At 41.6% G+C, this 23,335-nt stretch overlaps 1 protein-coding gene across 2 annotated transcripts in view; it reads right to left on the bottom strand.

The window, feature by feature from the left end:
* Nucleotides 1-5,214: 5,214 nt before the first annotated feature.
* IGLON5 (IgLON family member 5) overlaps nucleotides 5,215-23,335 on the bottom strand; it is a 1,589,367-nt gene continuing 1,571,246 nt past the window's right edge. For both annotated transcript variants that reach the window (XM_069604793.1, XM_069604792.1), the window contains exon 8: nucleotides 5,215-7,191. In XM_069604793.1, coding sequence (XP_069460894.1) covers nucleotides 7,091-7,191 — 101 coding nt within the window. In that variant the 3' untranslated portion in view covers nucleotides 5,215-7,090. The remainder of the gene's footprint in view (nucleotides 7,192-23,335) is intronic.

Below are 23,335 nucleotides of genomic sequence, written 5' to 3'. Positions count from 1 at the left end.
GCAAATGTGTCATTTTTGTGACGGCAATGTATGCATATAGTGACTAGAGAAAGTCACATATTGCTTGTTTGTTTTCAGCAGGGCTATCATTAGCATGGAACATTTCCAATAGACAGAATTGGGAAGAAGGTGGTGGTATTTGCCATTGACTTGTTGCAGATTCGTCGCGTTATTCTTGAAGTTAATTCCTGCAAACTGCTGCTCACTCTAGCTGCAGAGCGCAATTAGGCAGAAGAATGGCTGGCTAGTTTGGTTGTAGAGTAAGTCAGTATTTGTTCAACACTCAAATGGATTGTGTTTCCCCTTTGTACAAGTTTGTGTGTGGAACATGAGGACCGAAAACATTTTTATTTTTGTACTTCACTGCCATCGATAGAAATAGCATTTTTGTTTGGATATAGACCAGACTACCCACCTGAATTGGCTTTAAGATGTCGATAACAGGAATTTTCCATTTGTATAGCTCAGTGCTCCAAATTGATTGGCTTTCTTCTTTTTATGGATTTTGGTTTTGGTCCCCCAGAGGAAACGTTATTGCATCTCTCCAACATGTTGAATGACACGTACACAGTCGGCTCCCAATTTGAGGGCACTTATCGCAGAACGTACAATGAGTACTATATATTGCAGAATTGGATCGCTTTGGACAAGATTGTGTGCAATGTTTTCTAGCACCTGGTCCCCCATGGAATTCTCTGGTGCCCCTCCCTCTACTCACAAGGCTGTTCCCCCTTTTAAAGTTATGAACAGCTGCATTAAACATGATATTTAAATGCTTCCTTATAGATAATGCACCAAAGGAATAACTTCTAGGCTTCCATCTGCTAATTTATGAGTTGTGCACACTGTACAGTACATGCTAACCACACCTCAAACCTATTCACTGGATCCTTTGTCTTAATAAATGGGCACATCCAGGAGTCAGCAGAAGCATGTTTCTAATGCTCTTATTCGATCTGAATCTCAACCTCCTCCTTGTGGTATAGGGTTCTTTCATCGACAGTTGTAATTTTGATGTTTTTTTACGAGTATTTTTTACCAAAAAAACTCAGCGAAATATATAAGGGGTTGTAAAAGTGTATATAAGGGGTTGGGAGCAGGGGAAGAGTTAAAAACAATAGGGAATGGGTGGCTTGGGGATCCCCCAAAAATAGAAATGTAAATTAAAAAATAAATTAATTGCGATGAGAATTACAACGGTCGATGAAATGACATAGAACCCTCCTTGTCAAGGACTTATCCAGCCAGTACAAGATTAGAAAGACGTGTTCAGAAGTGAAGTCTGCAGAACTAATCAACATCCTCTTTCTGACTTTAAGTTACATAACTAATGCAATGGTAGCCATTTTACAAACGTGTGCTTCTATTTTGTGAAGTACAATACTGTAGATTATCCTTTTTGCACATCAGTGCTGTACAAAACATGGAACATATAATCAATACAACACTTTGTGACATTTGTACTTTGAGTAAATATGTAAATCGACATTTTTTTTATATTGACGACACATAGAAGCAATTGGTTGTGAAGGAAAGGAGAAAGTGAATTAGATTGTTTAAAGAAATCTAATAGCTGTTTGAAGTGAATTCATAATCATGCGCTCACTCTTCGACTCTCTCCTCTTTGTCTAATCTTCTGGTCTTTTTTGGTTTTGTGATTTCCTCCCTTATGTTACTCACCTCTTGCGTTTTCCCGTGGATTGTTCTTTGTGTAGTCACAGAATCAGATTCTTAGTACTCACGCATGTTTGCACTTCTCCACATTATGGTACTTACTCTCTCTGCTACTTTATTGTGTAGGCTTTCACACTTGCCCCCCTCCCTCCCCTTTACACGTATTGATCTGAATGGTTCCAAGGGTTGTGAAAGATTAATTGTCTGTTCCCATTTCATGTGAAGGCTGTGTCGCATGTGGTTGCTACGCACACCAAAAATGCACAAAGAAACAAATAAACAAAATAGGTGTTAAACTTTTCTTTAAATAAAGTGTGTTTTGCATTTGAGGAGAGGTTTTAGAGTGTTGTGTTTGCTTTCTTTTTAGCTAAGAGAGATTCTTTTCAAACAGTCATCCTATTTTTTATGTGTGACGGTAGTTTAAAAATGTTCCAAAGAAAGTCGGTGCTTATTTTAAATAATAAGTATTCAGTAACTTATAAGAGACCAATTCATTGTCCACTGTACCAATAATCCCATTTGAGAAGAATTGTGGCTGAAGGGCATGCCGTTATTACAGGAGGTGTTGCTCATATCAAAGAGTTTGGAGCATTCAATGGCTTCTGTGGCAAAGCTCAATTAAGTATTGAACAAGAAGGCATACAGTGAAATATTCAAAACAGATGACAGGGTACTAAGGAGGTCAAAGAGCAATCGTAGCACCAATAACGGAGCATATATATATACGGCTGGCAGAAGTGGTCGAATAAGCTATTTACATCAAGGAGGTTTGAGAAGTTCAGACAATGTTTTTGATGGGAGAGCAAGGGACACCTTGCAAGCACAAAGGTTATGTGCAGCAAATGCAAATGATGGGGGCATTTCGGCAAGTGCTGTGGAAATAACCAGTCATGGGAGGTGCCCACTTGAAAGAGCATACAGCTAGCTTGAGAATCAAAATGTATGCCTTCAGCAGAAGATGAGAGAGAACCAGCCTTGCAGATGATAAATGTCGATGGCGGCATTGACACTGATAATTGCGAAAGTCAAATGGCTTAGGTTAGTTTTAATAGTAGCGTGACATGAATGATGTCAGATTCAGGAACCAAGGTGACACCGATATCAATGAGAGTGTTTGAGAAGGAAGTAATGGGGAAGTGAGTAAACTAAAGCCACCAGATATAAATCCTGGAGGATACACTATGGACAGAATTGAATTATTAGAGTAAATTGGGGGTGCTTAGAATGTAAAGGGAGAGCAGCAACTGGAAAAGTGGATGTTAGAAAAAGGGTGTGTCATTGTTGGGTTGGAGGGAGCCAGAGAAAATGTGCATTTCACTGGACCTGAACACTAAGGCACAGGTGTTGCAAGTGATTGGGGAAGGAAAGAATGGTATGGAGGACTACCCTAAGGTACTCACTGATGAGATAGGGAAGCTCAAGATTTGTGTCCATCCTATAGTGATAAGGGAGAATAGTGTGCCCATAGCACAAAATTGCACCTTGTTCAATACATATTTTCAGAGAAAAGGTAATGGAGGATTGCGAAAGCTGAGTGATGAGGGTGTGATTGAATGAGCAGGTGCAGTTGGGTAGGTGGGTATTGCCATTAGTCATTGTGCGTAAATAAAATGGAGGCATCAGAATGTGTGTGAAATTGAAGGAATTTAATAAAAATGCAGGAGTGCACAGGTATCCATTATGTCAGAGATGTTGTATTTTAAGGAAGATGAAGATATTTACACAACTTGACTTAGCATCAGTGTATCACCAGGAGTAACTAGATCAGGACTCTCAACCCTTGACAGCTTTTGTGTCCCACTAAGTCTTATTTCAGCATAGGAAGATGACATTTCACTTACTGTTGGATTAGTCACGCTTTCAGAAACAAATGTTTGAGTTATTTGGTGGGATGATGAACATTTATTGTTTCCAGGATGATATTTTGGTCTGTGGAACAACAATAGAAGAACATGACAAGACTCGGTGTCATGTGTTGGAGATACTGGATGGAAGGGGACTGATGTTGATGAAGGAGGGGTGTGAATTTAGAATGGAGGTGGTCCAGTGCGTAGGGCATACAATATCAAAACAATGATTAAGAACTTAAAGGGAGTTGGTTGAAGGAATGAAAAAGGTAGAAACCACAAGATCCAAAGTGTAATTGTGGTCCTTCTTAGTAATGGTTGAATTGTACTAAAAGTTTGAATAAGACTTTTCGAAGAGAATATGTGATATGGGACAACTTTTGAAACATTGAGTGGTGTTTGAGTGGAGTGTGAGATGTGCACGTGTGTTTGAAAGGATAAAAAATTATTTATTGGTGCCTCAAGGAAAATGTAAAACTTCACGAAAGACTAGGCTGTTAAAGTGAATTTTTGAATTGAAAATGTTGGAGAAAGTTTCACATAGGGTGGATTGTTGGGTGGCAAGGATGCAATGCCGTAGCTTTAAGGTAGAAGTGGTGCTGGGACATGAGAATAAATGTGCATATCATCTGTCCCAATTGCCTACTGTGCCTTAGAGTGCATCAGCTGTGACTCACTGATGAGGCAGAGCAATGCTAAAAACCATGTCTGGGGTTGCTAATGGTACTCTAGTTCAGAGAGGATGTGCCTAGCATGTTGATGCTGTACTACCCTTGTGGGTGGAACCAGACTGATTTGCAAATTAATATTTCTCCTCTGAGAAGGGTACATTGAGCTAAAACGCCATTGTAGACCCTCCTAATTGGGATAGATATGATAGATATGACAGAACACGTTTTTGGAACCATGTTCGTTTGTCAATATAGGAGCTCCCACACTTTTGCAAATGTAATAATTGAATGTATTGACATATTTAGGCTGAACGATACAGCAACCTTACAGCATCTTACTATAAACTAAAAAACTACTTTCATTTAAAAAGTGATAAATGTTATCATTTAAAAATTGATACATTTTATGGTGTTACATAAAGTGATTTTCAATTCAGCAGTTAAAAAATAAACAATGTACCTATATAATAAAGTATTGAAGAATAACTCGCTCATGAATTGCCATTATGAAGAAAAAAAACAGACAGGTAGAGCCAACAGTTCTACCAGTTTAGTAAACAATAGTTGTACATGTGCTGTTTTCCCTGGGAATTGTAAAATATTGCACTGTTTTCTGTGGGAGTGGAAAATGGAAAAAACTACTTTTTGCGAAAATAACTTTTTTTTTTAAACAAAACTTGTAAGCATGAGCAACTACTGAAATATAAGGAAGTACGAGTCTATTGGCGTGCTACAGATGTGTACATTGTAAAGAAGAGAGATTGACAACCTTGTAAGTAGCATTCGATGAACATTTACACAAGTAGAGAATGCAAATCACAGTCCCTGATATTAGATTCTACTTCCGAAAGTACTCACCGTGAGCATGTCACCAATCTGACATGCACAGAAGGGGCCGTACCATCCATCACAAAATTCAGTGCAAAACCCGCACGCGCTTTCCGTGTTACCAAGAGAATCAAACACTGTGGCGCTCGCAAACCCCTTATCTGCTGGCTTTTAAATCAAATTGACAACCGAGCTCATGTTTTCATTTTATTTTTCAAACATCATATGCAGATGAGGACCCAGGCCTCATAAACAAACTCAATTCAGATGCACCAGGGCCAGTCAGAGCAAAGTAGGATTGCAGGAGGGCCTACCCACGTGGGCCAAGAGGTCAGATGGGTCGTGGATGCCGCTGAGTGAGCGGAAGTACCAGGAAGTGTCGGCTCGTCGGCTGCGCCAGACAGTATGGCAGAAGGTCAGCTCCTCCCGCAACCAGCAGCAGAGGGTATGGTAAGGACCAGGAAGCACTGTCGGCAGGGCTGCCACCATTCACTGTCCACCAGGACGAGTCCATTTTACATGTCCACATCCTTCAACTGTCCCACCAAATGTCTCGCCTTCTGTTGTTGAGGGCGCAGCAGAAACCCGTTTATCTGTACAAACAATACATTGTAACTCAGTTCTAGTAATCTGTGCTTAAATGCATTCTGGGATTTGTTGCCTCGCCGCCTTGGCAGTGAAATGGGTTGGTTGTCTGTGTCGCTGCCTCTCCAATGAAGAATCTAGGGAAAGTTAGGGCAACTCTTCAGCCTGTTGCCACTGCATGTAACATTTTCCACTGAAGTTACACACTCGATGTATGCTCGGATAAGACCTATGCGACGGAGTATGAAAATGGAATCCAAGGTACCTTATCACTCCGGTTTGAATGATGTCCCGAATTACACAGGCCTCTGCCAGGTTTAGAAATAACTGATAATCCGCCACCCCTGCAAGTGGTGAGGCAAGGGATTAAATAAAGTGGACATATTTTCAATTCCCATGGAGAAGTGATGAAGCAGTGGACAGCCCTTGGCTGTCAGTATCTCATGTCAGAGGCTCTACACAAATACACACACAGTGAGAATGTTGGAAGAATGTAACTGAAGACAACCTAGACGAAGAGCAAGCACCAAATCCCAGAATGCACTTGCTTATTAATTACTTGGAAGCTCTACTTGTAAATCCCACTGTCCATTAACCTCATTCTAATGTCCACCTTTTTACCGCTATTGTCCTGGTGATCCCACCCTGACCACTGTCACGTTGCAGGCTGGCCTGCATTGTCTTATCACTCTTCATTTTTCTCCCTTGACTCTCTATGCGGCACCATATATGGATCAACCAATTAGATGTGCCATCCTGTCTTTTTCATCAAATCTAAGACCGTCACCCCACCCCCATTCCCCTCCCCATGCCACCAAACTGTAACAAAATTCCCAGGACAACCAGTTTCATTCCTATGTCAAAATATGGAGGGGGATGCAGACAACTACACCCAATGGATGGGGCCATGCAGACAGTCCACGCTCTATTGCTTTACCCCATTTTAGGGAGGGGTCTAGGATATCCACACTGGTGAGGACACAGACACATAATGTTTACATTTGTGATCAAAGACTGGAGGCGGGGGTTACGTTGCAGCTGTGGTGCGATTCGTCACAATGAGATCTTTGAGACGGGTGGAACTGAGTTGGCTGATTTGTGGAGGCGCTGCAATGGGGAAGGAAGAGAAATGCATAAACACTGGACAGAAAGGACATTTCAGAATCCCGTAGTATCACCTTGAAGACATCCCACTCTGCAGTGGGAGAAGAATACTTTGTGAGCGAAAAGACTTTGGAACAAAATAAACAGGAAGGGAACTCAAGCTCCTGATGCTTCTTTGTTCTCAATCTCATTTGTAGAAGTCACGTAAATGTTTTTTTAACGTTTTTTTCTTTTTTTTTTTTAAAGACTGGAAGTCCAACATGGTTTATGATAAGGATGGCTCTTGAAAGAAATGCATAATATTTCCCTCACAGTGATGGGTTCCTTTTTGTTTTCTTCTTAAAAAAAATATGTTGCGTCTTCAAAACTGGATCCTTCTGTCTAAGCCTTGAAAAGCAGGGCGATGAATACTGATGATAGGAAGCCCAAAGCAATTGGAGATTCCAGTGCAGGTGCAGCAGTGTTGAATGCAGAACCAGGCCCTGTAAAGTTAGAACAGAGAGAACAAGAGATTATGAGTTTAAGGGAACCCCAGTGGCATGGTTATATTAGGAATGAAATAGCTTATCTGTGCAGAAGTGGAAGCAGCACTGTTTGCTAAGAAGTCAATGTTATCAGAACGAATGGCAACAGATAGAAGGACCATTCTGATACCAGTCTATGACTGTTTCTGGATCAACTTTGTTTGCCATTCCTTTGCCCCTAGTACCATTGTTTGATATGACTAAGATCACACGTCTTATACGTTATAGCTGTGAGTGTCATAACATGCACTGCTTTGTCATTATAATTGAGAAAGGGTACTTTTTTTGATTGTTCCAACAGCGTGGGATTCAATGGAAACCCAAACTTGATAGATCATAACATCGTAATTTGGAGTTCAGTTGGTTTACCATCTCGCAATCTCTCTCACTCACTAATGCACCCACTCTCTCTCTCTCTCTCACTCTCATGCACCCATTCTCTCTCTCTCTCTCTCTCTTGCTCTCGCTCACTCACGCTGGCCAGCTCTAAAAGAAAGATCCATTCCAAACGGGTATGTACAAAATGAACATAAATAATCAGAAGAAGATGCTCATCCATTTAGACCATGTCTGGCACTATGAGCAGGGGTAGGCAGGGTCGAGTTATGGTTTCCTTGCTCACTATAAATGCATATATCGGTGTTGTTTGTTTGGTTATATATAGTAACCATATGTCCCCATCAACTAATGTGTGTGTGCCTGCTTGCAGGTAAGGTGAAAGTGGCAGGGGCCATGCACAATAGTCATTATAGTAGGGCAGGGCATGTGTCCCTTACCTGGGAACACTGAATTTACCTGCAATAACAAAGAGGCATCATGACCTTTGGCCATGTGAAGTGGCGAATGTGCCCAAGAGGACATGTCCTTCGGTTATGGCCCAAGAACAGTACACGTGCTTGACAGTGCCCACTAGACAAGCATGGTGTTGTCTCATTTCCCCTGGCATGGCCTTTAATAAACCCTCCTACAAAATTTCCCACCTGCTAGACACAGTTATAATAGGCAATATGTGTATTTGAAACTTTTGTAATTCCGTCCATGGTGGCCAAATTTATAAGCCTATATTGCACATTATAGTGCAACCGTCGCAGAACTATGGTTAAGGTGACTATTGAGATACATACGAAAACCGAAAATTGAATTGCTAATGGCTTTTGACTCTCATAACAGATTTAGCTCGAACATTTCAAACAGAAAATGTTGCTCCATCGCACAGCCAAAACCGCTACATGGAATTGAACCAGGTTAGAAACAATTTGGGCACAAAGCATTAACTCAATTTCTGGGAGGGGTCTGGGGTTATTGCATCTAGTAGTTTTTAAAATAGTTGACATAGAAGGGGTGTCCCCTTCTCGGGGTGCCCCCTTCTCCCAAAAGTATAGCAATATTTTCCATGGTGCATCGCAGCAGAGATGTTGAGAGGCTTTTCAAAAATGAAAAAGCATTGTTTCCCAAAATTCTATTGCTAATAATTTTTGACTTGCTAGATGTATTTGGGAGACATTTTCAAAACTAAGTTTGTCAAGGGCCTCCCATACTGCAGATTTTGGGAACGAGACGTTATACTATTAAAAAGTTGTTAAGCAAAACACAGTTTTTAACATTCTCCTATTCATATTCCCAAAGAGAACATGTGCATTTTTGCAAAGCCACAGCACCTAAACCGCTGGGCAGATTTGGACCAAAGTTTGGAATGCACTCCCACACAACCTTACAGAGTATAATAATGTTCTCGACATCAGAAAGAGACTCAAAACTCTTTTGTTTTTGTAGTCACTGCTAGGGGATCACTGATTGTTTTGTAGTGGTCGGGAGTGGGAAAGAAGACACCATGTGAAGTTGGGGATTTGGGGTTGGGCTGGGTAGCCAATTACAGGTAGAACGTTTTCAGTTTATCAGGGGAAGACTGCATGAAACTCACAAGATTACAGTGGCAAGGCAGGAAGGCACGCTTAGACAAACATGTGTGTCCCATTAAGTGATAATGGGATAAGGGGGTAATGGGAGAGGGTTATGGAGGGATAAAGCAATTGAGTGGAGTGAAGGGACCTGGAAAAAAGAAGATGGACACATGATGAGTGCCTATGAGGATGTGGAAGACTTTTTAAATCGGATCAATTTTTCCTGTTATCGTGGGAATCGGCGAACCCCCACTCTAGCACAGAAACAAAAGGTTTAACATCTACAGTGCCTACATCTACTGAGCAGGGAGCAATGGGTGTTTGGTAACACCGTAATGGTTTAACATTTTCGGTGGCCATGGCTATTAGGTCCAAAAGAAAGATATTAGTGCAACGCGTATAGAGGCATCGGCCCAAGGCCATAGCTAGTGAGACCACAACACACTATGTAACATGTTGGGCAATGGTCATAGCTAGTAGGCCCAAAAGATAACTATTGGTACAACATGTACAGTGGCCACAGCAGAAGGCCATGGCTAGTGGGCCCTGAGGAAACTACGGAATAGCAGAACCCTTGAAATTCAGTGAAAAACCATGTGTTAAGAGAAAGTTAAGGTGATCAGATTTAAAGCAACAAAACCCCTTAAATTCAACAGTCATATTTCAATCAAGTCCACCTTGGAGAAGAACATGTGTCACACAAACCAAACAGTGATAGGGGGTAATGGCCAGGAGAAGGCCAAAGAGGAAAAAAACAATTGAGGGAAGTGGGTGGACCATGCAAAGAGGAGGGGACACTTGGTGAGTGCCTGTGAGGACAGGGAAGAGTTTGGGATTTTTTAGCATTATCGGGGGAAATACCAGGGGAAAACTGAAAAAAACACTGAAATTCGCCAGTTATGGTAAGCTAAGCAACCATAACTCACACCTCCATTGTGCACTGCAAGAACTAACACCCATGACATCAAAGATACCATCACAAATCTCATTGATGACATCACTACTGACATCACATGAGCATTTAGTTTTCATGGGAAGCCTCCACAAGGGATTGTTATTGTAATGGTGGCAGAAAACTATCAAAGATAATTGGAAGAACTATGATGAGATAAGTAGTTCATTGAGCAATGCATTGCTATACACACCATTGTATTACAGGCTTCTTTGAAGTACATGAACCAACTCATGTGGAAACGTAGCCATTGTCTGCACCATGCCCTATAGAAGTGTAACCTTCAAAATCTTCCCATGTTACATAGTGAAATCATGAATGCTTTCGCTTTAGAGTTTCAGGTACTGTGAAACATGTAAGAAGTAGCTACCATTGACTTAATAACTACATAATTGCACTACTGCACAGAAAACATAAATACATCACAATGCTTGCAAATAGATTGCTGTGTTTTACGCGTTCTTCTTCCCCTATATGTATATGTATCACATGATGTGAGTGTACCCTAAGGAAAGTAGTGCAAGAATATATGAGAAGGGTGCCGTACACAAAGATAGAACCTTTTGAATTGTTATTTCCTGACTGTTAGTGAAGAAAAGCACCTGGCCTACTTATGTCAGTGAACAAAAAAGTGGGAGATTTGTGATTGGCATCTTTGATGTCATGGGTGTTAGTCCTTGCAGTGCACACTGGTGGCGCGAGTTCTGGTTGCTTAGCTTACCATAACTGGAGAATTTCTTTTTTTTTTTTACCTGTAACCATAACGTCCCTGTAACAACGTTTTTCCATTGAATTGCATAGGTTTTTGCTATTGCAATTTAACCATAATGTCTCTTTAACAACGTTTTTTGTTATTGAATTTCATAGGTATTTAATAGGGCACTGTAACCAGAATGTTGCTTTAGCATAGTGTTGTAACTAAAGGCGATAGTTATTTAGTAGCGTAACTTAACCATAATGTCCCATTATCAATGTGTTTTCAGAGAGTGCGGACTGCAAAGTACCAAGAACAGAGCATCACTTCAGTGTAGGAACCACACTGAAGTGTGTCCACTAAAAGCATAGTTGCTGCAGTAAACAATAGTAGAGAAGCATAATGTTTCATTTGTTACGCAGCAATGGCAAGCACCTTAGAGTGACTGGAAGAAAGTTCCCCTCATGACGCAATGACTTACACTACAAACCCCATTGGTACCCAAAGTACTGAGAAGCGTAAATTATGAACTATATATTGCAATATGTACACCAAACACATTTTTTTCTGTGAGAGAGCGAGGCAGCATACAGCTATAGCAAAGGAAAGAAATTCTGTACATAGCAAAAAGGACAGGCTGGAAGCCAAAATGGAAAAATTGGTGAACAATTGTGCCACCTGAAAGGTTGCGTACAAGGGTGTATTAATGAGAAAAGGAAACAGCACTAGCAGACCTGCACGTGTACCCCTTCCCCATGTCAAAGGGCGCCATCTCCTCAAAATCTGTGTGATGGGAGACGTTAAGGTGATACCTCAATGTCTTCCTCCCCTCACAACTAACTTGAGGAAATCCCCAATTCCCCACAACAAGTATCCACTTAAGCTACCCCTTTTCTTTCCTAATGGTGTGTATGAATGTGTACAAGTAAACATTAATAAGTGAACGGTTGTTGAGTGTATATGTGATTTCGTTTTTTTGTCGAAATGCTGTTCTCACACAGCGGCATACAGTCCTCATTGGAATGATGCAATTAAGGAAAAGGTAGGTGTCCTACAGAGACCGCAGCTGCCCCGCCTATACACAATGACAATGGAGGCATCTGTAGGAAGCCAGCATGCTCTGCATGTCTGCATGTTGTCCTCCACCTACGATTACGTGTGGGAGGGGACATGTGGTCGTTGTGCAAGTACACACGTGTGTATCTGTTCCTATGTGTCCTGGTAACACTGCTACTGTGCAACATATGCAAACAAATGTTAACTAGGTCGGGGCGGCCACCCACGGCCTACAAGCACCTATACAGATAATGTATTTATTTATTTTAATGTGATATAGTTTTATAAACAAAAACTTTACACATAATTCAACATAATAAACCATTAACACAATTTAAATAAATAACACAATTTAAATAAATAACATTTTTCAGAATCGTCATATTCAATTTCAATATTTCAAATTTCATCGACATCAACATCATCTGTACCTCCAAATAATTTCATGTAATAACTCATTTTCTTACTATAGCTGGGGGGGTTAACTATTCTTCGAGTTTTTCCTTAACCATATGCCATACTCTATAGAGAGCCAGATGTAGACTTGCATTCAAGGTATTAATACACATATACCAAAAATCCTTCAACTTAATGTGGTCTAAATTATGGACATACCTACTATAATGCTTCATATAAATTAGGCTCAATCTAGGGCATAACATGAGGACATGTCTTGCCGTTTTAGGTGAGGCTTTATTCTTACATATCCTACAAAAGCGCTCTAATTTGGGAATGGCCCGTTCAGGACCTAACACAGTTAGGACAGGTATATGATTGATACGTAAGAGTAGTATAAAACGTCTTAAATTGTCTGAGGGGCATAGGTTCAAATATCCGTGTGGAACAGATCTTCCACAAAGGCATCACTGACTATCAAGACAGTGCCTCTCTCCATCTGTGCTTGCTACCGTTAGTACACAGAGCAATGGGAAAATATATTACACACCCTCAGCACTTGATTGGACAATCCCCACAGTCCCATTTCCATTGGCTGGCATGGTGAGAAGCACAGATTGTGGCACATGCACTTTCCCAAGTACTGCAAAGGCCGTGCCCCAGTAATGCAGGAGGACTCCTTCTTCCTATTGCTGCGCTTTTGTGTGACGCACACCCTGAGCACCTGATTGGACAATCCCTACAGTCCCATTTCCAGAGGCCAGCATGGTGAGAAGCACAGAATGTGGCATGTGCACTTCCCCAAGTGCCGCGAGGGCCCGGCCCAAGTGAAGCAGGAGTCCTTCTTCCTATTGCCACACACCCTAATCACCTGATTGGACAATCCCCACAGTCCCATTTCCATGGCTGCCATCCTCAAAATCCTTGGATGCAGCTTTTGTGTTGCGTGCAGGCATGGGGGAATAACTTGCTACCAGGGTAGGGGGAGTTTGTAGAGAAACACCTTTTCTTTGGTTTTTATTTGTTTTTGTGTTTTCTTGTGCTCACATTATTACAGTAAACGCTTCACCGCTTCCTGTAGATGGGCAAACAAAACTGCATTGCCAATGGGTGACAACACAACGCCATTTTCTTGGAAAAACTCTGCATTGTACAACTAATGAGGTCATTGTTGCAGAAGAACATTCCACGAGCGGACAAAAAAGTATACATGCTTCTGTTGATGAGACACCATCCTGCGTCTGCCTCGGAACAACATCCATGAGCAGTGGCCCATACTCTTTGTGGTATTATGGATGAGAAATGCACCTTGGCAGTGGGAATAAATGCCTTCACGACATCCAGCAATCTCCTCAGTCGGCGGAACAAATGTAAGCAAGCAACGTAACCCATTTACATGACACCGTACTGGATGACGATAACATCGACAGTAGCAAAAGTGGCCAGGTCTTCGCGAAGTGCATGCATATCGGCAAAACTGCACTCATACACAGCGTTCCACAATACCTCCACACCTTCCAAACCGAAATTGCCGTCAAAGTGTATTTCCAAGGCATAGTTGTGCAGATCTACGACAAAGGGATCACCTACAGTCAACACTATGCATTTTTCCATGTCAGCCAGCCTCAGTATGCAGAGTATAATGTAAAACAGTTTGACCGCCCCTTCCTGTGAACCACACCCACAGTACATGATTGGTTAATCCCCACAGTGCCATGTCAATTGGGCAACATGGTGAGAAGAGCAGATTGTTGTACGTGCCCTTCCCAAAGTACCGCAAGGGCCTCACCCCTGTAAAGCTGGAGCAGTCCTTCTTCCCTTTACACTATCTTCTCTGCAGCACTACCTCATTGGGTTACGGGTAAATAGGCACACACGCATTCAACAATCGCATCCAAGCCATCATCATCCAACACTGTCACTCCTGTACAACACTTCAAATTTACTGTTACACATTCACAGTATAAGTGTCGTGCCATTCCAAAGCACATCCACTGCAATATTCAGTAAAAGTATGCACGATTTCTCCATCCACATACATTCACATGGCCACCCAGGATATGGCACGTGTAATCCTGAAAGTATCGCAGAATCTATTACTTTTTCGTGATACTGAGAGGGAAGGTGGCAGGGCAAGCAATATGAAGCAGGGGATTGGGTCTTACATTGTAGAGGTAGAACTTTTTTTTTACGTGTGTGCGAAAACCTTTTTTTGTTTTTCCTCTTTATATGCGTTTCTGTTTCCCTCTTCTCACATTTTCTTCCACAATCTGCTCAATGCTTCTTGCACAGTGTAAAAGAAAACGGCATTGCCAATGGCGCTCAACTAAATGCCATTTCTACGGAACCACTGCATATTTTGCAACCTCATGATCTCATAATGAGTCGAAAACATGCCAGCAGTCTGCATATATTCACACATGCTTCTGTTTATAACACACCTTCCGACCTCTGGCTGGGGAAAAATTACCCCGGAATGGGCCTATACTCCTCTTGGTGTTATGCATGAGAAAACAACCTCGGCAGTAGGAAAGGTCTGCCTCACTGTGTTCAGCAACCTCTCCAGGCGACGGATTAAACGTCCACACGACATGTAACCAAAAAGTAGACTTTCATAGTGCACCACGACAAAGTCAACGTTCGTGACGGAGGCCACATATCTGCAAAGGCGAACCATCACGCCGAAACTGCAGTCATACTGACAGCCGCAGAAAGCATCCACTCCTTCCAACCCGAAATTACTAGCAATGCCTCTTTGCACACAACACCTGTGCAGATGGCGCACAAAGTTATCACCGACGATAAGCACTGTGCGTCTCTCCATCTCTACCAACCTCACGACACAGTATTGGGAAAAAATGGTTATGCCCCTTCCTGTAAACCACACCCTAAACACCTGATTGCCTATCTCCCACAATTCCATTTGCATGGCCACCATGCTCATACTGGCAGGATGTGGCATGTGCGCTTTCCCAGCTACAGTCAGGACCACGTCAAAGTAAAGCAGACTCAATACTTCTTCCCTTTGCACTGGCATTTTTGCAGCACTCCCTCATTGGGAGCTGTGAAATTTTCAAACACACAGGCAGCAATCACATACAAAACCTCTGCATTGCACACTATCATTTCTGTACACCACTCCATATTTACCGTTAAACACTCTCAGTGCACATTCCGTTTCATTCCAAAGCCTCTCCACCAGAAACTTCTGCTAAAGAATGCTCGATTGCAGCATCCACAAAGATGCTGAGGCGCACCCAGCACACCTTTGGGCATGCACAATACAGTGCCGTCCTTTCCCACACACACTACAATGCTATGGATCCATGCATGTGACCATGTGGGCAGCTAACATTATGCACAAATGTAACATACCTAGCGTCACTTCTACCCAACTCCCCCACACCATAAAACACTCATGCACGAACACGTGTCACAATTAGCAGAATTTGCAAACATACCACAGCCTGCACCACCCCTCCCAACTGCCATTCACAAAGTATTGTGTCACTGGCAACCTAAGCACAACAACTGCACAACATTGGGACTGCTTCAAGAAATCTGCACACAGCTAAGAGCTGGAGGTAAGTCAGGCGCCTTACTGGCAAAAATCACAGGTATTTCCTGCACCAGTTTTACTGGTGCTGGTAATACTGGTAAATACCCCAATGGAGTCTGATTGGAACGAGTTCCGATAACTGCAATTCCGTTTCATGGTATCCTGGCAGATTATCTGCCAGGAGACTGGCAAACCTATAATTAGCCCCAATGTGCCTTGAGCTTGTGAAAAATCTTTTAGTTTGGAAACAGTTAAAATGATCAATACATTGTAACAAATCCTTTGACAAGTCAATCTGCCTGGGATATGGGCACCAAAACCACCATTTACAGTTTGCATCCCCCAATCATATTGGTAGTGCCACAACCTCTGCCCTTCTGTACATAGTCTGGGTTCCATCATAGTTGGAGGATGGATCCCTGCAACCACATCCTTCATATCATCATACAGCATAATATCCGGCCCTCCTCCCAGGATAGGATTAAAATCTCCCCCCAGAAACAAATTCAGATTTTTCAAAGTGATCTGGGACATACAATCCTCCAACACTTGCTCACGTACATGTAGACAGTTCTTCTCGTATTGGCTATACAGACTATTGTAAAAAGTAACAATCAGTATATCATACATGTCAGGTCTAAGAATTCTAAACAGCAAAATGAAGGAAGATGGGAACTTCAACACAACCAACTTGCTCTCCAGATTGGATTTGACCAAAGTACACAAACTTCCTTAGTTCTGCCCCCTCCTGTTTCTTTGGGCCATCTACACATAAGAAACAAAACGATCTACACTGATTTCATCCTGAGACACGTATCCTGCAGGAGAATAAAATCCATCTCTTCAAATAAGGACTGGTTCTACAAACATGCTAACCTTGTTATAAATCTTGCCACACTCCATGACAGGAATGACGAGTCAGCTTGTGTTATTACATTGGGGAAACCATTGGGAATACCTGTGGGAGCCTCATACAAATGGCGAACCACCCTTAAGTGATAAGGACAAGTATACTTGTTCTTTTTGCATAGACTTGATTAAAGCTCAGCAGTGAAGGGGTTAAACAATGTTCTCATTGTTGTTGAGGGAACTGAAATAACATATGTTCCCACAGAGTGACTCAAAAATATGTTTACATACCTAAATAGTAATCTCATGTCTGATGTCATCAGTTAGGTAATCTCTGGTGTCATGATTGTGTCAGACTCTGCGCAACAGGGGGCGAGAAGTTACAGTGGCTTTACCTGAATCGTCTGCCGAATTTCAGATGTTATGTTGCTTTCAATTTTCACCTTAACGCCCCTGCAACTAAAGTTTTTCCCCTGAATATTACAGGTCCTGTGGTAGCAGCCCTGCAGTTATGGTAAATTGCTAAACTCACAGAAAGAGCACTTTTTGTGCAGCTTATAACTTTGCCGCCATTTGACGAATCCTCACCAAACCTTTCCAAAAAAGTTATTGGGGGCCTCGGAATGATTTTGTGAAGTTTGGTGGGGTTTCGTGCAAGGGGCAAAGTTATAGGGGGGTTCCAACATGTTTTAAATCCTCTTAGACACAATGGAAAAAAAAGGTTGCTCATGCCTACAGCCCCAACCGATGGACCGATTCTCATCAAAGAAACTTTACCAGAAGCCCTTGAGAAGAGGTGAGAGTAGTTCAAAAAGGTCATGCAGGGGTCTTGTAAAATCCTCTGTACTGTTGAAAGTCTTTGACCAACAGATGATTGTGTAGCTAAGGGAAATGAGTCCCGCTTGGTGAAATGAGCGTGTGAACCGTTTGTTGAAGTTGGCAAGAGTGAACCCGGCGAAGTGATGCTAATGAAAAGGGTTTAAGTCTAAAAATCCCATAATGAACTGTTTGGTAAAAGTTGGCAAGAGTGAACCCGGCAGAGGGATGCTAAAGAAAAGGGGAAAAATCTGAAGTCCCTATGAACAGTGTGTTGACCGAATTGAACCCGACCACAGGGTGTCCACAGTAAACTGTCTGTGAAAGTTGGCGAGAGTGAACCCAGCAGACGGAAGCTGACAATAAGGGGCGAAGTTTATAGAACTGTTTAAAAAGATATTAAGACTCAGGAAAGCAAGAAAAGCCAAAGTGAATCCATGGGAGGGAGGCTAACGTCTGAAAGGGGTCCGAGCCAGAAAGAGGGAGAACCAGGGGTGGAAAGTTATCACCCAAAGTTCATTGATAAAGGAACTGTTTAGTTGATTTGTTGAATACAAGTTTTTGTAGGGTCTACGACCGGAGGAACGGGATGCTGGGGTGAAGCCATCACCCAAAGTATAGGTGGAACTGAACGTTGTGTTTGTTTGTTTGATACATCATGCCTCGAAGACAAGAGATTTTGTATTGAAAAGTGGCTTAACCATTGAAGACCCTGATAGTTATTACAAACTGTCAGCTCGTGCTGGGAAAACTCGAGTGTATGCTGTGCTCAGGAGATCCACCTTGTCCCGTGCTCTAAACGCAGGGAAGCGAGACCCCATCCACTGCATCATGACACATTATTTGTGAACACTTCTTTCTTTCTTATGAATCCTTTCCCACACTCTTTTTGAAATTAGCGTAAGGATATGGCAATAGTTTTCTTTTTTAGTATAGGCCATTAATTTCGACAAGACGCCACAAGGACTGCCTTATTTTCATTTGATGGTCGAAACTTGCTCTCACCTTAGATTTAGGTTTAGTTTAGGCATTTTCCCACCCTTAATAAAAGTAATTCCCGAAAGTAAGTATTTTCCCAATTATGGTAAGCTAAGCAACCTTAACTCGTGCTATCAGCATGCACTGCTAAGACTAACACCCAGGACATCAAAAATGACATCACAATGTTATTGATGACATCACTGATGACATCATATATCTGGGCCACTTGTTTTTGTTCACTGACATATCTAGGCCAGGCTGTTTTGTTCACTAACATTCAGAATATGAAAATGTCAAATGTGTTATATATCTAGATGTTCATCTTGTATGTTCTTAAAGTACTTTCCTTAGGGTTTGGTCTCAGTTTATGGTGCACATATATTGGGCAACACGCCAGCCTCATTCACACAATTCATTTGTATACATGATGATGAGCTTTAATGTTATTGAAATTTTCTTGTGATGTTGTATCTTTCTTCCTTACTTTAGTTTCCCTGTATGTGCCTTTGATTTGTATGCATTATGGGTCTTCATATGTATTGTTTGTACTAACACAAGTATGTAGTAAGTCTTGAATTACTAGCTGTATATTCCATGTTTAACTTTATCAAAACTCTGGAAAGGTAGCATTCATTATTTTACTATCCAAAATGTCCAGATTAAAAATATTGTACTTCTATGGTGCATGCTGCAGCCATTGACTATGGGCCTCATTACGAGTATGGAGGCAGCCATGGTGCTATTAGCGCCATGGCTGCCTCCATACCGGGCTCCAATACTGGGTTCCTGCAATGAGGAATTACCGGGTCATTCCGACCGTGGAGGACCCGGTAATTCCTCCTTGCAGGAACCCATCCCCATTCCCATTTGAGCCCCCATAGGGCTCAATGGGGAGAGAGGTAATAACGGGCACATTACAAATGGCCCCTTATTAGCTCCCTCTTCCCCTCACGGGACCTGGAAAGAACGTCTGGTTTTACCAGATGTCTGTTCTGGGTCCCGCAAAGGGAACCTCATAATAGGCGCTCCCGTAATGAAGGGTGCCGGTTCCGTACCGGCACCCTTCATTGCGGGAGTGCCAGGGTCGTAATAAGGCCCTATGTGTACATATGATTAGGTTCCTTTATTAACAACAACACTCCAATATAATGTTTTGTTTAGATGAGTACATTCTTTAATACATTAAGTAGTTCATGATAGGTTTTCCGATGACCCCTGACATCTTTTCTACCAACACTATAAACAAAACTACTTTTAGGGACTTTTCATCAAAATTTATTTCATATCTGATGTCATCAGTCAAATGACAACAATGTCATAAGCCATTTAAAAATGTTGAGACCCCTTCTTATTTTACCCCCATTGACAAAATCCCACCGAACTTTGCCAAAACATTCACATCTGGGTCTGAAATCTTTTTGAAAGGTTTTGTGCAGATTCGTCAAACGGCACCACATTTATAAGCCTTTCAAATATTGTGTGACCCCCCCACCCCTCTAATTTTGCTCCCTCTTGGCAAAACAGCATCACACTCTTCAGGGTCAAGTCCCACATGATATTGCAAAATGTCATGCAGGATCATTGAGTGGCGCCAAAGTTATAAGCCATCCAAAAACTGCTTTTCACCAACCCTGTAATGCAGAAATATGTATATATATCTTTATGGCCATATCCCACCCCATACTCATCACCCCTCGCCTCCCCAGAGATTGTTTCATTAATTTCACAAGTGCAAACTTGTGTTTTTTAATATGTTGTAAGTGATATCAATCCGGCACACACCCAAGTCACGCCCAGCATGCAGTGTGCAATTGAAACCCTTATTTATTTTTATCAATAAGTTCAATATTCTGAACGATATATCACTCTTATCACACCCTTCTCCTGGAACCTCCCCCCCAGTCAAACTGAACCAGGAATCAGGCTAGTTTGGAAAGGTAAATATTTATTTATGTATTTAAAATGTAATCACAATATATTTTGATAGGTAAACAACAATCACCAATGGGGTGACAGAACACTGAATAGTTTCTTACTACACTAGGAATCAAGGAATGAACATAAAACAAATGCAGCATAGAAAATAATACTTTTAAGTTGGTTTGGTATAGATGGCACTATGGTTAAGGCTTCCCCCTGCAACACCCCTCAACCCACCAATAGTCAATTAAATAGATGTGAAGAGAGAGCAGGTATTTAGGAATAGCGCAAAGCAAACAGAATATCACTCCCACCTTCCCCCTTCAAACACCAGAGAAAAACGCAATTGACTTTTCACTGTCAGAATGGCTTTGAAATTGTCTTTGGAATTGATTGGACAAAAGCACCAAATGTGGTCAAAATCACTTACATTATTATAAATTCCTATGGGAGCCACTTTGCACAGTTGCACACAATCACAAACAATGATTTAGCCCAAAGGAAACATTTGAAATATCAAAGTCCAAGTAGGGAGCAGTATAAAGCTAATTCACACTTGTAAAATGTATCAGAATTTAAAATCGCGGCAAACTTTTCCTTATGCGATATTCGCTATAATGGGAGAATCACACTGTTTTGCAATGTGGTTGAGTTGAAATTTCGTTTCTATCATAAAAACTGAGGGAGTGATAGAGGTTTTAGTAAGAGTCGTTTTTGCAAAATAGGCGCGAGAATGGAAAACAGAAATGCACTTTTGAAAATGACAGATGGGTTGATTACAATAGATTATGACTATGAAAAAACAAATGCCACAGATGGATCTTACAGTCACGTGATCAGCATAACTCGCCTGTTGTGGATACTCTACTTCTTCAGATGAGAAAAGAGTCAGAGCAAAGATAGTTCTCGCAACACTATGGTTCTGAATTAAACATGGGATGGGTTTGAGATAGGGATAAGACAATGCAAATATACCATGGGTCACAGTTCTTCCTATTAATACTCACAGGATAAGTTATTAAATTGGACTGTCATTTTTGGTCATGGATTGGATCTGGTCTATGAAGAACAGCACATCAGGCACGGTACTGGATCAGCTATGCCGTTCAACAGATCTGCACAGAATCTGCCCTCCTTGTTTGTGGATATTTCAATCAGCTGGATAGCGAGTTCCTAAGGAAAGCCTAGTGGTAGCAAGCCATAGAATTTCAGGATACAAGTTCAAAAGGCCTTCTCACACCACAGTGCTTCACTGGGTTGCAAGAATAAGTTTGAGGATTTAGGCCTTGCAGAAAGTCAATAGTTCTCTACTGCTTGCAAGAGTCTTGGCATCTGGATCTGTAAGGATGTTAAAGCTGGATGTAGAATGCTGGATCAGAGTGCTTCGCAGGAATCTGGAAAGTGAGTGGATTAGTGAGTCCCTATGTGTTGGCAGTTGTCTCTATTTATCCTTTAAAATGACATCACAAAATGGGAGTATGGGCCGGCTTAACTAAGCTTGCCCTTGTGAGCTTGTGAGCTGGGATTGGATCAAAACTTCCTCTCCGCCTTGCATTTGAGTGATTGGATCAAGGCCGGATGATGTCACATTTTATGGTTTGCTTTACAGTTCTTAGAAACCTCCCTTTAGCCACTGGTCTCAAAATCAAATTTTATAATAAATACACATTTCTACATTGGTCACCTCTACACAAATCACACACAACAATTCCATATTTTATGTAGCATCAGTTCCTCAAAATACTGCAGCTGTGGGGTCTTGTTTCGATTTTCTACAGATTTTTGTCCTTTTCACCATGAACACATTTTCCAAATGTTCTGCAAATGATCACAATTGTGCACGTTCAACATGGGGATGTGTGTTTACATTTTCACAATTCTACTATTAATACATTTCACATAAAAACATATATATAAAACCATATATATTGCCTTTTCTGTCCGGAACATGTTACACAGTTCTGCCCCCTTTTAAAACATGCAGCAAAAAATTAGACTAACTGATATGTCCTTGGCATATTTTTCACCACTTTGAATCACAAGTTATGAGTCTTTAAAAATTGTTCTTTGTTCATGCTTAACAGCAAATGGCACTCTGCTTTTTCTCTCCCTGGATTTCAGGAGAATCCCCCTCCTTGTTGGTTCCTTCCAGGAGCCATTTACGACCCTCTCACACCTCCGTTTCCTGGGCTGAAGCCCTGCCATTGTTCCTTCTCTTTCTGTAGACAAGAATCTGTGTTAACCCTCAATGATCATCTCCCCGTGAGTTTCAACTGAGAGAATATCCCTCCCCCTGGGAGAAACCTCAAAGGGTTGCAGCTCAGCCAAACTAATTTATTCTTAATTAAAGATCCAGGAAAAACAAAACTTGTTGCAGCAAACATAAATACATTACTTTCTTAGCTTTCCTTTGTGGGATAAAAAGCAACTGAGATCTGTATTCTTTTTAGCCACAATACTGTTTATGTTTGCTAATCCGGCAGACTTTTTAGTTTAGATCACTTTGAGGTTTCATCAGTGACTCATCTGACAGCTGTCATTCAGGTAGCCCAAGGTACTGCACCCAAATTTTGACAGGGGCTGTCAGTTTACAGACAATCCAGTTTTTCTGAAGAAATGTTTTTCTCTTCACATTGGGACTTTGTATGTTCGCAATGCTTCATTAGATTACATGAACGTTAGCGCCAAGCAAGAATTTCAATGTTGAGAAGTGTTGTGTTATAGACATTTTGGAGTTTTTGGCAACAAAGCAAATGTCATTTATAGGCACCTTTTGGAGTTTCATTTGCAAAGCGCTGCTTCTCCCACTGCACTCTGTTTGATGGTCATGGAGCCCACTGGCACATTTTCTGCAGGGTGTGCTCTATTCCACCACACATGCACCATGGGTGGCTGGTTGTGCATCCATCTTTTTGTGTGCTTGAGAATGCATTTTTTGTAGGTTTTTGGCGCGCACAAGAGTTTTGCCACCATTGTTG

Source organism: Ambystoma mexicanum, chromosome 1p, assembly GCF_040938575.1.
Source record: "Ambystoma mexicanum isolate Mex_15411 chromosome 1p, UKY_AmexF1_1, whole genome shotgun sequence".
Lineage (NCBI taxonomy): Eukaryota > Metazoa > Chordata > Amphibia > Caudata > Ambystomatidae > Ambystoma > Ambystoma mexicanum.
The sequence above is the reverse complement of the archived record's forward strand: the minus strand, read 5'-3'. Positions and strand labels throughout refer to the sequence as shown.